Source organism: Artemia franciscana, chromosome 2, assembly GCF_032884065.1.
Source record: "Artemia franciscana chromosome 2, ASM3288406v1, whole genome shotgun sequence".
Lineage (NCBI taxonomy): Eukaryota > Metazoa > Arthropoda > Branchiopoda > Anostraca > Artemiidae > Artemia > Artemia franciscana.
The window spans coordinates 57986519-58002179 of record NC_088864.1 but is presented as its reverse complement, the minus strand read 5'-3'; the positions used below and the strand labels follow the sequence as shown (position 1 = coordinate 58002179).

The following is a 15661-nucleotide window of genomic DNA, read 5'->3' as shown; positions in this document are numbered from 1 at the left end:
GAACAAATAAAATCACACTGAATATTCATATATAATGATACTATTGTTGAAAGATCATCAGTTCAATGTTTTATTTCACTCTGATTTTTATTTATATATTCAAAGCTGTTATAACTAGAAAAGAAATATTTGTAATATAATTCGCTGTCAGTGAAGCGCCAATGACGCAGTATCCTTTAGACTTATACAGTTATACAGCTATTTTGACGTATACATTTATTAAATAAAAAAAAAACTAATTTTTTTAGCTGAAAGTAAGGAGCGACATTAAAACTTAACACGAACAGAAATGTCCCCTCCGCAATCCCTCGCTCGGGGTTTGTACCCTCGTTAATACCTCGCTCTTTACACTAAATCGTAAGTTTTGTCCCAATTCTTTAAGAATGACCCCTGAATCAGAAAGGCCGTAGAATAAATAGTTGAAATTACTAAAAATACTTTAGCATAAAGAGCGAGGTATTTATCTCCTCCTAAATACCTCGCTCTTTATGCTAAAGTATTTTTAGAACCCCTCATATGCGTAATAATCTCTGTTCGTTTTAAGTTTCAATGCTACTCCTTCCTTTCATTTGAAAAAAGGTTTTCATGTTTATTTTTCATTGTTTTCTTATAGTAATGCTAGAAAATCCTGCGCCCTTTTCATTGAATTTTTCTTCCCCCATGACAGATTTCTCCAAGGAAAGATACTCCAACATAGCCCCCTCCCCTCATCCCCACCCCCAAACAAAAGAAAATCCCCCTAAAAATGTCTGTACACTTCCCAATAACTATTACTATATGTAAACACTGGTCAAAGTTTGTAACTTGCAGCCCCTACCCCAGGGATTGTGGGGGAGTAAGTCATCCCCAAAGACATAGTTATTATAATTTTCGACTATGCTGAACAAAATGGCTATCTCAAAATTTTGATTCGTTGACTTTGGGAAACAAATGAGCGTGGAAAGTGGCCTAGATGCCCTCCAATTTTTTTGGTCACTTAAAAAGGGCACTAGAACTTTTCATTTCCGTTAGAATGAGCCCTCTTAGCGACATTCTAGGATCAATTGGTCGATACGATGACCCCTGGGAAAAAGAAAAAAAAACAAATAAACACGCACCCGTGATTTGTCTTCTGGCAAAAAATACAAAATTCCACATTTTTGTAGATAGGAGCTTGAAACTTCTACAGTAGGGTTCTCCGATACGCTGAATCTGATGGTGTCTTTTTTGTTAAGATTCTACGACTTTTAGGGGGTGTTTCTCCCTATTTTCTTAAATAAGGCAAATTTTCTCAGGCTCGTAACTTTTAATGAGTAAGACTAAACTTGATGAAACTTATATATTTAAAATCACATTAAAATGCGATTCTTTTGATGTAGCTATTGATATCAAAATTCAATTTTTTAGAGTTTTGGTTACTATTGAGCCGGGTCGCTTCTTACTACAGTTCGTTACCACGAACTGTTTGATACTTTACACATTGCGTAAATCCGACCGGAATTCTGCTCGGTCCTTTTCGAACAGTTTGACAAATTATAATCAATCAAGTGCGACACTTATGGTGCGTAATTCAAATTGCGCAAATAACGCGAAATATGAGAATGGAATCACTGAGAAAAATACTTTCGAATTTGGCTATCGCACTGATTGTCATAAGACGTAGAAGACAAGAAAAACAAGAAAAACAAGTCACTTAAGCTGGGTTGCCCTTGCACCAAAATAAATAGATCCAAAACTTTCTGATCGACACTCATATTATTAATTTTTGAAAATTATGCTCAAAAAACCGACCAGATTTAGCAAATCCGAGCGGACGGGTAGAAAAATTTTCAAGCAAAAATCTGGTCAGAAAATCCGCTCGTTTTTACAATCTGCCCGTATTTATGAAATGTGTAAGTACGCCATTAGGGAAGGTTGCAGTATCGAAACTCTTGTTTGTAGTGAAACTATATTTGTCTTGAATAATCTTGAAAAGAACTAAAAAATTAAACTGAATATCTTATATGTAAAGAAATTAATCGCTGAAAGCTCATTAGTTCCAAATTTAATTTTACTGTAATTTCTATGTTTAATTTCTGTTGCAATTACTACAAAAGAAATTATTTTTCTTGCAATTCGTTTTCAGTAAAGTGTCAATGACGCAGTAGATTTTAAACTTTTACAGTGAGACAAGGAGGTGAGGCAATAATCAAACTCTTGTTTGTAGTGATTTTTGTTCGCTTCAAACTTGATTTGCATTTTCAATTTAATTTTCACTCGTTTTAAGATTTATCTATTCATTCTGGTTATTACCAATTGTATGTTTGTTTGCCATGATTGTTTGTTTAATTTCTATTCGTTTTCGGTTTCATTTATAGTTCAATAGCGAAATATTTTTGTTCATTTTAAGCTTGATTTGCATATTCAATTCAAGCTTTAATCGTTTTGAGATTTATTTATTTATTTATATTAGCGCCTGTTGTATTTTTTTGCTGTGGTTGTTTATTTAATTTCTGTTCGTTTTTGGTTTCATTTATTCTTTAACAGGAATTCCTGGCTGTTTTGATTTTGAATTTTAGTAATTATTTGTGGTTATTTGTCATCTCAAGTTTAGTATGGGTCTTTACTTTTCTTTGTAAAAGTTCTTTTTCGAAATTTATTTAATTAATTTTTTTCTTTTTTGTTTGCAAAAAACTTCAAGTTCTTAAAATTTCCTTATTCAAAATCAAACTTTTTAATAACACCAAATCTTCATCAAAGTAACAAAATCAAAGCAACAAAGTATCAAAGGAAAGAAAGCATGAAAATAAACGAGGTATCACAGTAAACAAAATGTCAAGTAACAATATGAAGCTTGCATAACTTACAGCCCTTGCATCCTAAACCAAAGTTGCCTTCTAAATCGTTAAATCCGAGTATCAAAGTAAAGAAAGTAACAATAAACAAGTTGTGCAGCTCAGATTCATTTTCTATGGGGCTGGAGGGTGGGTCAACCCCAGAAACATAGTTATTTAGCCTTAGAACTATTTTGAACAAAACGGCTGTCTCAAGATTTTACCGGATACCCTTTGGGAAAGTGGTGCAGGGGCTAGTTGCCCATTGACCAATTTTGACTCTTTAAAAAGAACTGGAAGTTTTATTTTCCGATTTATTGACCTCCAAAATTAATGCGATCACCCCTTCCACATTATACTCTAATAATAGGCAACTTACATAAGTTACAATCCTTACCCCGGGTGCTAAAGAGGATTTCTCAACCCCTAAGTTATAGTAATTTTAATTTTGGACTATTTTGAATAAAATAACTATTTCAAAGTTTTTATAATATGCATTTAGAGAAAAAAGGCACAAGGGGGGGGGGTGCTTGTTACTCTTTGATCACTTTTGATTTTTAAAAAGAGAAAAATGAATTTCGATTTCCTATCGAATGAACTTCCTTCAAAGTGTATCCATAAAAGCTTTATACGTTAACGAAGGGCTTCTAGTATAACTTACAGCCCTAGTATAACGAGTTACTGGTATAACTTACGATTTTGAACAAAATGACTAACTCCAAATTTCGATCGGAAGCATTTAGAAAAAGGGTTTTCTAAAGCATCCCTTGCATATGAAGTGCCTCTGGGGGAAAATCATAATGCGATACCGAAGCTATTAAAGATTTATTCAATCATTTATATTTGCACCTGTTGTCTTTATGTTTGCTATGATCGTTAATTTTAATATCTGTTCATTTGGGGTTTCATTTATGCTTTAACAGCACTTCCAACACTCACCCACTCTGTGGGGTTTTTTTCAGACCCTGAGGTTTTGTCGTTTTATCTAAAACTATTTTGAACAAAATGGCTATCTTAGCATTTTGGTCGAATGTATTTGGAAGAAAAGGGCCTAAGGGGGTGGCAGTTGCCCTCCGATCACTTTTGACTGTTAAAAAGGGCACTAGAAATTCCGATTTACAGTTGAATCCCCTCGGAAGTTTATACTACCATCCCTTCCATAAAAACCTTATATTCCCCGGGGGCATAACTTACAACGCTTCTCCTAGGCTCTGGGGCGGGGAACTTTGTTATCCCTTGAGTTTTGTTACATACTTTTTGGTCAATTTACAACAAAATGGCTATAAAAAAATTGATCGGAGGCATGGGGAAAAGAGAGTGTAGGGGGGGATAAATCCCAACTAATCTATTTTTACTCTTAAAGAGATAACTGGAACTTTCATTTTCCAAATAAAATGAGCTGCCTCAGATATTTATACGACCATCCCTTACATAGAAACCTTATATTCTCCCAGAGCATGACTTAAAACACATGCCACTGGGCTCTGGGGCGTTATGCCAACCCTGGGGTTTTGCTATCTAATGTTTGAACTATTTTCAACAAAATTACTATTTCAGAATTTTAGTGGATGGGTTTGGGGAAAAAACAAAAATGTGGTTGGGGAGGGGGGCTTTTTGACCTCCAATCACTTTTGACTCTTAAAAAGTGAATTGGAACTTTCTATTTTCAATCAAAGGAACCCCTTCTGAAATTTATACAAGTAGCCCTTCCATAAAAACCATGTATGCCCCCAGGAATGACTTATGACACCTACTTCTTGGCCTTGGGGGTATATTTTGCCCGGAGGCTTTGTTACCTAATCCTTGAACTAAGATTAAAATTTTCATTGGACACATTTGGGGGAAAAGGGCGTGGGTGGTCATTTGCTGTCCGATTACTTTTGACTCCTAAAAAGGGCACAATAACATCCGATTTCAAACCGAATGAGCCCAACCCGATATTTATAGGATTGTCCTATCCATATGAAGTGCCTCTGGGGAAAATAATTGGAGCATTATGGCCTTAGGGTTAGTTGGGGACGGCTAGTTGCCATCGGATCACTTTTGAATTGATCCATCTGGTATTAAAAAGGGAACTAGAACTTTCAATTTCTGATCATTTGAGTCCCCTCCGAAGATTACACGACTACTTTTTCCCTAAAAACCTTATATGCCTCCGGGGTATAAGTTAAAATATACAATCGCGAAAAAGAGAAAAAACGAAGACAAAAACAGCCAGTAAAAAAATTAAAATTTCTGCACATATTTCGTTCAAGAGCTCCGCTTGACCGTACTCAGTGCAGAATAAAACTGATAAAAATATATAAAAAAAATTCAAAACAAAACAGAAAACTAAATTAAGATGACCCTTTCACCGTTACCCTGAAAGAGTCATCTTATTTTAGTTTTGCGTTTTTATTAAGTTTTTTTTACATTTAATCAGTTTTATTCTGCACTGAGGACGGTTAAGCGGAGGTTTTGAACGAAATATTTGTATAATCTATTAATTTTTTCACTGGCTTATAGTTCTCGTTTTTTTCCCTTTTTCGGGATTTTATGTTTTGTCATGATTTCCTTGTGTGATCTCAGGAATTATTTAGGCATAAGTTACAAGCCTTCCCAAAATTTTTGGGGCAGGGGGGGGGGGTTTGACACCGAAATTTTGTAATCTGATCATCGGATGGATTTGGGAAAAAGAAGGGGCGGGGTATATGGCTGCCGATTACTTTTGACGACTCTTAAAAAAGTAACTAGAACTTCAATCTCCAATCAAATGTCACCTCTGATGTTTATATAACCATTCCTTATATAAAACCTTGATCTGCCTCCGGGGCACAACATACAACAAGTCGTCTGGCTCTGGTGGGTTTTGTCGACCCCAGAGTTATTGTTATTTCATCTTTAACTATTTTGAACAAAATAGCTATCTCAAAATTTTGATCAGATAAGTTTTGGGAAAAAAGGGCCATAGGAGAGTTTAGTTGCCCTCCGATCACTTTTGACTTATAAAAAGGGATTCTTGATTTGCATATATACAACCAGGCATAATTTACAACACTTACCTCAAGGTTCTGGTGACTGTGTTATCCATAGAGTTTTTGTTATTTGATGTTTGGTCCATTTTAAGCAAAATGGCTATATTAAAATTTCGATCGGGCGCCTTTGGGAAAAAGAAGGCTGGTGGGCAGGGGGGGGGGCTATTTGCCATTGAATCCCTTTTGAATCTTAAAAAGAGAACTAGAACTTTCAATTCCTATTCTTTTGAGTCCCCCAAAAGATTCATGCGACCATTTTTTCCATAAAAACTTTATATGCACCCAGGGTACAAGTTACAACCCTTCTGATGGGCTTGGGGGGGGTATGTAACCTGAGGCGTTGCTATCTAATCGTTGAACTATTTCAAACAAACTGGCAATCTCAAAATTTTGATCGGAAGTATTCGGAGAAAAGAGGGTTTGTGTGTGGGGAGGGGGGTTGATGCCCTTCAATTCGTTTTAACTTATAATAGGATAACTAGAACTTCCAACTTCCAATTAAATGAGCAACCTCTGAAGTTTATACGACATCTCCTTACATAATGGCAATTTCAAAATTTTTAGCGGATGGGTTTGGGGAAGGAGGGCGTGGGGGGGTCTATTTGTCCTTTTATCTGTTTTGACTCTCAAGAAATGAGCTAGAACTTTCAATTTCCAATCAAATAAGATTTCTCTGAGGTTTAGACGAGCATCCCTTCTATAGGAACCAAATATGTCCTCAGGGCAGAGCTTTCAACGCCTGCTTCCAGGTCCTAGGGGGGGGGTGTGGAACCTGGGGTTTTTATTATCGGATGTTAGAACTATTTTTAACAAGATGGATGTCTCAAAATTTTTACTTGATAAGTTTGTGTAAAAAGTGCATGGGGCGGGTAGTTGCCCTCCGATCTCTTTTGACTCTTAAACAGTTTAAGAACTAAAAAGTTCTAGTTCACAGTTACTGTGAACTAGAACTTTCAGTTTCTATTCAAATGAGCCCTGTCTGGAGTTTATACGAGTATCCCTTCTATAAGAACCGTATATACCCCCAGGGCAAAACTTATATACCATTCCCCTGGGTCCTGGGGAGGGGTTGTTTCGACCCTGGAGTTTTTTTTTATATGATCTTTGAACTTTTTTTTTTAACAAAAAAGCTATCTCAAAATTTTATTTGATGTATTTGGGGAAAAGGGTTGTAGGGGGCTATTTGCCCTCCGACCACTTTTGACTCTGAAAAAGGGCACTAGAAGTTCAAATTCACTGATGAATGAGCCACCTCCAAACCTTATGCGACCATCCCTTCCATGAAAACCTTACATGCCCCAAAGATACAATTTGCAATGCTTGCCCCAAGGTTCTGGGGGCTGTGTTATCCCTGGAGTCTTCGTTATATGATCTTCATTCTTTTTGTGGACCCCCGCGTTTTGATTTTCTGAAGTTTTTGTCTTATTATATTTTTTGAAGTTTTTATATTAGGTTTTTGAATTTTATCTTATTTATTTGGGAGAAAGGGGTGTGTGGGTGCGGGGGGGGGCTAGCTGCCCTCCAATCACTTTTGACTCTGAAAAAGGGCCCTAGAAATTTGGATTTACAATCGGCCCCCTCCGAACTTTTATACAACCATCCTTTCTATCAAAACCTTATATGGCCCTGGGACATAATTTGCAACACTTGCCCCCAGGTACTTGGGCCAAGTGTTGCAAGTTGCCATCAGGGCTAGTTGCCATCGGATGACTTTCAAACGGATTTAAAACTTTCAATCTCTAATCATTTGAGTCCCCTCCGAGGTTTATGCGGCCACCTATTTCGTAAGAACCTTATATGCTCTGGGGGCATAAGTTACAATCCTTCCCCTCGCCTCTGGGGCAGGGGTATTTTGACCCCGTGGGTTTTGTTATCTGATATTTGGATTACATGTCCTTCGATCTCTTTTGACTCTTAAAAGTGATTTAAAACTTTCAATTTCCAATCAAATAAGACTTCTCTGAAGCTTATTCAAGCATCCCTTCTAAAAGAACCAATATGTCCTTTGGGCATAACTTACAATGCCTGCTTCTGGGTTCTGGGGGATTTTGTTGAGCCTGGGGTTTTTATTATCTGGTGTTTAAACTATTTGTAACAAGATGGATGTCTCAAAGTTTGTACTGGATAGGTTTGGAAAGAAGGTGTCGGTTGGGGGAGGGAGACCCTTCGATCCCTTTTTTCTAATAAAAAGGTAAATAGAACTTTCATTTTTCAATCAAATTAGCCACTTCTGAAGTTTATACGACAATCCCTTACATGCCCTAGTGGCAAAACTTAAAAACACTTGCTCCCGGGCTCTGAGGGCTTTAATCCCGGAGTTTTTGTTATCTGATGTTTGAACTATTTGAAAAAATCGCTATCTGAAAATTTTTACCATGGGTATGGGAAAAATGGCATGAGCGAAAGGGGCTAGTCGCCCTCCGATCTCTTTTGAATCTGAAAAAGTATACTAGAACTTTCAGTTTTCAATCCAATATTATCTAATCTTTGAACAAAATCATTATCGGATGTTTTTAGGAAAAACAGGTCGGGGTAGGGATAAGCAGCTCTCCGATCACTTATGACTCTCAAAAAGGGCACTAGAACTTTCAATTTCCTATCGAATGAGCCCTTCGAAGTTTGTATGACCACCACTTCCATATGAAGTGACTCTAGGAAAAAAATTAATAAAACTTTGGAACTGTATGGCCTTTGCTATAGGCAACGCCATATCGTTGCCTTTTATTTCAAACACGTGTCAGTTTCAGATAAAACGAAGCAAATTTGTAACTTAAACAAACATTACAAATAATAATTTTGCTCAATCTTATATTTCAGATTATTAATTTGTAATATTTCAGTCTCTTATCGGATGTATCTTATCGAATCTGAGTCTCGTCTTTAAAGTCTGGATCTGTTCCTGGATGCAATTAAATAAAAAATCATGTTTTTTAACTGCAAGTAAGAAGCGACATTAAAACTTAAAACCTACAGAAATTATTCCGTATATGAAAGGGGTTGTCCCCTCCTCAATGCCTCGCTCTTCATGCTAAAGTTTGACTCTTTCTCACAAATCTACTTTTTAAAACAATAAAAAACTTTAGCGTAAAGAGGAAGGCATTGAGGAGGAGACAACCCCTTTTATATACGGAATAATTTCTGTATATTTTAAGTTTTTATGTCGCTCCTTAATTGCAGTTAGAAAAATTGTTTCTTTTATTTAATTTCTGAACGTTTTTGAATTAATGCTTGTTTTGATTTTGGCTCACCGCACATGAATAATTAAAACGAGATTTGCAAATTAATATTATTTTTGGATAAAATGGCTTTCTCATAGTTTTGATTTGACGATTTTGATAAAAAAAAAGGTGTGGGGGAGGAAGCCTAGTTGCCCTCCAATATTTGGTTTTTAAAAAAAGAAACTAGAACTTTCATTTTTTTTACTAACGTTTTTATTAGTAATGAATATACGTAACCTACGAATTAATTTACGTAACCAACTTCTATATTGGTGTGATTTTATTACGTATGTGAGGGGGTTCGCCCCCTCGTCAATGCCTCGCTCTTTATACTAAAGTTGAGTTTTGTCTCAATAATAACCCCTGAATCACAAGGGTCGTAGAATAAATAGTTGAAATTGCTAAAAAATACTTCAATGTAAAGAGCGAGGTATTGTGGAGGAGACACACCCCCTTATATACGTAATAATTTCTTTTTGTTTTATGTTTTAATGCTGCTCATTACTTCCAGCTGGAAAAACCTTTTTTTTATTTGTTTTCTCATTGTTTTTTTTTTAAATAATGTTAGAAAATCCTCTACCCCTTCATGGAAATGCTTTTCCCTCATGACAAATTCCTCCATGGAAAGATATTCCCACGTAAACCGCTCCCCCCTCCCTCAACGCCAAATGTCCCCCTGAGAACGCCTGCACACTTCCCAGTAACCATTACTATATGTAAACAATGGTCAAAATTTGTAACTTGCAGCCCCTCCCCGGGGACTTTGGGGGATTAAGTCATCCCAAAAACATAATTACTAGGTTTTTTGACTATGTTGAACAAAAATGGTGATGGCTATTTCAAAATTTTATCCGGTGACTTTCGGGAAAAATGAGCGTGGGAGGGGGCCTAGGTGCCCTCCAATTTTTTGGTAACTTAAAAGGGCACTAGAACTTTTAATTCCTGCTAGAATCAGCCCTCTCATGGCATTCTAGGACTATTGGCAATGCGATCACCCATGGGGAAAAAAACCATATAAACAGCATCCGTGATCTGTCTTGTGGCAAAAAATAAAAAATTCCACATTTTTGTGGATAGGAGCTTGAAACTTCTACAGTAGGTTTCTTTGATACGCTGAATCTAATGGTGTAATTTTTGTTAAGATTGTGTAGCTTTAGGGGGTGTTTCTCCCTATTTTCTAAAATAAGGCAAACTTTCTCAGGCTCTTAGCTTTTGAGTGGTAAGACTAAACTTGAAGAAACCTATATATTTCAAATCATCATAAAAATTTGATTCTTTTCATGTAACTAATGGTATTAAAATTCAATTTTTTAGAGTTCCGGTTACTTTTGAGCCAGGTCGCTCCTTACTATAGTTTGTTACCACAAATTGTATGACAATCAAAGATGCTTAAGGTTGTGTCAGTTAGAAGTATGCTGGATGATATCACCCTTTAGGTCTCCCCTTCCTTTAGATTCTTAAAAGTACATTTTTGGGTGTATTTTCATAGGAAAACGCGATTTTTGTATTTTCATCGAAAAGAAATTGGTAATACAACAAACTGACCCCGCCTTGATTTTAAAAGTATATTTTTTTTAGGGAGGAATTCTTTTTCTTTTCCAATACAGACACTTATGTAGAAATATGACTGGACTTCGCCAATTCAATTCTAGTTGTAAAAAATTTTATAAGAGGAAAATCAGGAAATTTGTTGTTCAATTATTTATTTTCATTGCAACTGTCTAAGTACCCAGGAGTATCAGTTATAAAAAAAAGTTTGACTGTTTCTCTCAACTCTACTTTTTAAAACAGTAAAAAACTTTAGCGTAAAGAGCGGGGTGTTGGGGAGGGAACAGCCCCTTTTCATACACGGAGTAATTTCTGTTCGTTTTAAGTTTTAATGTCGCTCCTTACTTTCATTTAAAAAAACTAGTTTTTATTATATAATTTCTATTAGATGCATCTCGGGAAAATATACGGTGTGTGGATGCGGTTATCAATCCTCTCATCACTCTGACTTGTTTTTTTTTTAATTTAATACATAATAAAGAATAAACTCAAACCAAACAAACACAAAACTAAGTTGGCAGTCCTGCTTCCTCACTTGTCTGGTAGTCAAGGCTCGCCTCTTAAATTAGTATAATTTTATGGTTTGACAGACAAATGAGACGGGCAGCACATAAAGCAGTTGCCATTTTTAGGTTTGTTTAACAGATTCTCCTATTTCCTAATTATCGGGGAGGCAAATCACCCTTCTTGGCACCCCTAAATAAGGCTGATGGAATTAAGCTGGCTAAGTGAAAGCTGGCTGACAATCCCTGCAGCAATGAAACTTAATGTATTTGCTTTTTTCGTGCCGGGTAGTAATGTGGCTACAAAACTACAAACCTTTTGTACAGAGGACAAGAGATACCCGCTTCTTCCGATATATTTGGCTATTCGGTAAAAAGAAAAGGTAAAATGTGAGAAGGTACCGCAATTTCGCCAGCTCAAGTTTTAAATTAAATGAATCATGTGAATAAAATTATTCAGACAATTATCTAATTTCCTAGATGGCACCTAAACAAAAAAAAATAATTGCTCGAATTGGTTTAATTGATGTGCCTTCTCGGATTCGGTCTTCCAGTGATTATTTATGTAAAAAATCTATCAACTTTATTCACGTTTATGACCCTCTGCAGCCTTTTTTCCATATTGATACTGGTTAATTAGTCCATGTTGTCTTTTGTTAGTTTAAATTTTTTTTCTTCGCTGTTTATCGTTTTTGTTTTTGTTTATTTATAATACTCCGTACTTTGTGTTTTTTATACTTTTACGGGTACTAAAGTTCATTCATTCATTCATTCAAAGCTTAGCAACACTGACTTAAACATAGTGGTTCTTCTAAATCAGTATGCTCTTTCATTGAAACATTTGTTCGGATATAACTAGTGAGGATAACAGAAATGGCGGCAAAAAATGACAATCAGTTGGTAAATTTTTAATCCATTATCCCCCTCCCCAAAAAAACATCTTTAAGTAATACTTCAATAGAAGATGACATCATATTAGCTTATGAAAGCCGATTAAATAGAGATGAGGAACCTTAACTGAAGCTAAGCATACAGAATGTGGGATTAAAATGAGATTGACTTTCTAAATTTTCCAGATATATCGTGGCTATCTTCTACTTTCGCTTTGATTGGCAAGTTCTTTGCAGCAGCTGGCTATGCTCTTGTATATCAATACACAGGAGAGCTTTTTCCTACATCAGTTCGATCGACCGCTATAGGGGCTGCCTCTATGTTTGCCAGATTTGGCAGTGTGTTGTCGCCTTATGTGGCGAGCCTGGTAAGTAATAGTCCCCAGTAGCTTAGAAACAAATTTTATGTGTATAAAATCTTTCAGCTTTTATATTATTGTACCTAAAATAAAACATAAAACAGTGGAATAAAGAAGAGAGAGAGAGATCGGTATATTTAAAAACTATCGTAGCATAGAGCTAAATTGAGTTTTTTCACAAAAATCATACATTTAAACAAAAATCACACACTACAACTCAGCGTTAAAAACTGATGTGAAAAAAGGCACAAATGAGTTTGCGTATCGATTGGTTCGTACTTAAGGGGGTACAAGTTTATTTCGTAATCGAGTTCGGCTATTGGGAGGGGCTGGTTCGGGTAGTAAAGATCGGTGACTCTTATTGGCTAGGATGAATTTTCCAAATTGGTGAATAAGGTGTTCCAGCCGGACTTTAAGTGGAGATAAATTTAATTTAGCGAGGGCTTGATCGTAGGGTATGCCATGGTCTCGGAGTATAATCCTTGTTGCTCTTTTCTGGACGCACTCTATGTCGCGTAATAGGTAAGCTGTGCGGATAGCAGATGAACCCCACACCGGGCACGCGTACTCGAGCAACGGGCGAACATAACACGTGTAGGCATGGAGAAGGCTTTTAGTATCACACCCAAAACGCCTCATTTTGGTAAGTGTCTGAAGGCTTGCATTAGCCTTGTGGACGGTTAAATTAATATGGGCACTGAAACTACAGTCACTAGTGAAAGTTACTCCTAAGATTTTTATTTCGTTCACAATCGGGAAAGGGACTGGAGGCATATCTATATTCCGCTTCAGAGGGTTGAAACGAATTATCTTCGACTTGGCTACGTTAATGGTAAGATCATGACTTGAGCATTCTTTCTTTAGCTGATCAAATAACTGGTCTGAAAACTGCTTTGTTATGATAGTGTTTTCGACCAGGTAAGCGAGCACTATGGACAGATCATCTAAAAACTTGTAACGGTCGTCGTGATGGTTAAGCAGGGAATTAATTACAGCCAGGAAAATTATTCCAGCTAATTTTGTGCCTTGTGGGGCCCCGCAAGAAGTATCTGACCATGATGAATCCGAATCGTTTTCGTGGAGTGCAAAGACTTTTGGTTTTCGGCCAGTTAAGAAGTCAAGTACAAGACCAAGGATGCATTGTTTGGCCCCCATTTCCTGGAGATTCATGCCTGCAGTCCGGTGACGGATTAGGTCAAAGGCCTTTCGGAAATCCACTGCGCAAATGTCGACGAAACAGCTACCTTTTTCAAGCCATTGGAGGACGCAGTCAAACATCCGTACTAGGTAGATTGTAGTACTACACTTGGGGAGTCCACCGTACCAGAATTTATCAATACGCCCATGAATTTATTTCAGAAGAAACTTGAGTATAAAGGCCTCAGTTACTTTCGCCAAACAAGGTGTAAGTGAGATCGGGCGGAGATCATCGCATGCACTAGGGGCGCGCTTTTTTGGAATAATTCTAATATAGGCCCTTTTCCACTGTGACGGGAAAAAGCCAGAAGCAAAACACTCGTTAATGATGCTGGACAGTGGTAATGCTATGAAGGCTGCATATTCACGTAGCAGTTTGGCAGGTAATTCACCAGGGTATGAAGATGTATTCGGTTTGATCTTCCGTAATTCCGTGTAAACATCAAACTCACTGACTATTATGTTGTTCTCAGGCTCACATTTTTCAAGTATGGTGGACTTTTCATGAGCGGTAATAGTTGGATAGGTAGTACAGATCTTGGTGAAGAATTCACTCACTTCTTCTGCACCGATTAAGGTCCCGCCATCATTGCTGATCTTTACACTGCTGTCAAAAGCTTGGCCGGCCACCTTATTCACAGCGTTGTGCCACTTTTTGGGGTCTGAAGTAAGTAATTGGGAGGGCATGGTTTCACGACCATACCGAGCTTTGGCTTTCTTTACCAAAGAGACTATTTGATTTCGCAATTTCTTGCCGTTGATTATATCACCACGGGAGTAGAGGCGAGACCTCTCTTTTATTAGTGATTTAATAGCTGGAGATATCCATGGTTTGTCGTATTCACTAACAACAAATGATTTTGTTGTAAAGATCTTTAGGTATTGACTGTATAACGTGGCATTGAAATCGGATACCTTAGTTTCCAAGAGCCCGTAATTGTACACTTCGGGGAAGTCATATGTGCCAATCCATCGACCGTATTCACAGATGGCCGACTCCGTACAAGGACGAACAGTGACACGGGATAGTTTGGGCTTTGGTAAAGACTCTCTTGCTTTCCAAAGAAATGCGTTGCGTTCTGACATACCAACGGGACCAAGAGAAAAGGGAGGGGAGTAAAAATCATCACAATTTGTGAGTATAAGGTCCAATATGCCCCCCAAAGAGTAGGTGGGTATGTGTACTACTTGTTTTAAATACAAACAAGATGATAACCAACTCTTCTTGGTTTGGTTAAAGTCTCCTCCTATAATAAAAGCAGGGCTACTGTATATACTTCTCAGGTGATCAACAGTCGTTTGGAGGTAGAAGACCAAGTCACCCCGGTTTCTTGCACGTTCCGGGTAATATACTGAAGCGACTATAATACAAGAAAAGCGCCGTGGAAGAGATTTAGGTTTGCAAATAGCACAGATTACTTCATGAGCTGGATCAAATAATTCCGGTAATAATTTACAAGGGATGTCTTTCCGTATGTACTAGGCAACACCTCCACCTAGTCTATGCTCACCTCGATCAGCACGTGTGCTCAGGAAAATTTCGTAGCCTGCCATATGACCTGAAAACCTATCAAGATTCCAAGTTTCTGTAACTGCGATAACTGGGATACTATTTTGACGGACGATAACTTCAAATTCTTCCATTTTGTTACACAATGACTGGCAGTTTATAACGAGAAAATTCGGCATTCTATTTTTCGAATTAAAAGTCACTGACCTTAATAGAGGGGGAGGCAGATCACTACTAGTCGAACATACCGGAACTTGATTGAAGGGAATAAGAGATGGCATATTGGTATTTGTAGAACAGTCTATCTTAACAAGGATACGTTGATGGGGTAAGGTTTTCGGAGCTAGACTAGTTGATCTTAATGAAACGATAACTGGGATCATCAGCTGACCTCGTTTTCCGCCACGCTTGCGGCATCGCTTCCGCTTCTTACGGTTAGACAGGAGCTCTTGGGGCAGTGGTCTGTCATCTGGCGTTCTTCCGAGCAAATTTAATGTTACGAGTTTTGCAAAAAAGATGGCGCCACAGTTAGCTCAGGTGAAAACAGTCCAATTAAGACTTCTTTATCATATTTGAATGGCATGGCACACACATAAGACTAATTTAATAGTGTTAATAACGATATTGTAA

General features: G+C 37.3%; 1 protein-coding gene and 1 long non-coding RNA gene across 2 annotated transcripts in view; one reads left to right on the top strand and one right to left on the bottom strand.

The window, feature by feature from the left end:
- The window catches only part of LOC136043836 (uncharacterized), an 84891-nt gene that overhangs the window by 10855 nt on the left and 58375 nt on the right, over positions 1-15661 (bottom strand). The gene's annotated exons all lie outside the window — the stretch shown is intronic.
- Positions 1-15661, top strand: part of LOC136043834 (organic cation transporter protein-like) — a 72674-nt gene that overhangs the window by 47480 nt on the left and 9533 nt on the right. The window contains exon 9 of the mRNA XM_065728769.1: positions 12152-12333. Coding sequence (XP_065584841.1) covers positions 12152-12333 — 182 coding nt within the window. The remainder of the gene's footprint in view (positions 1-12151; positions 12334-15661) is intronic.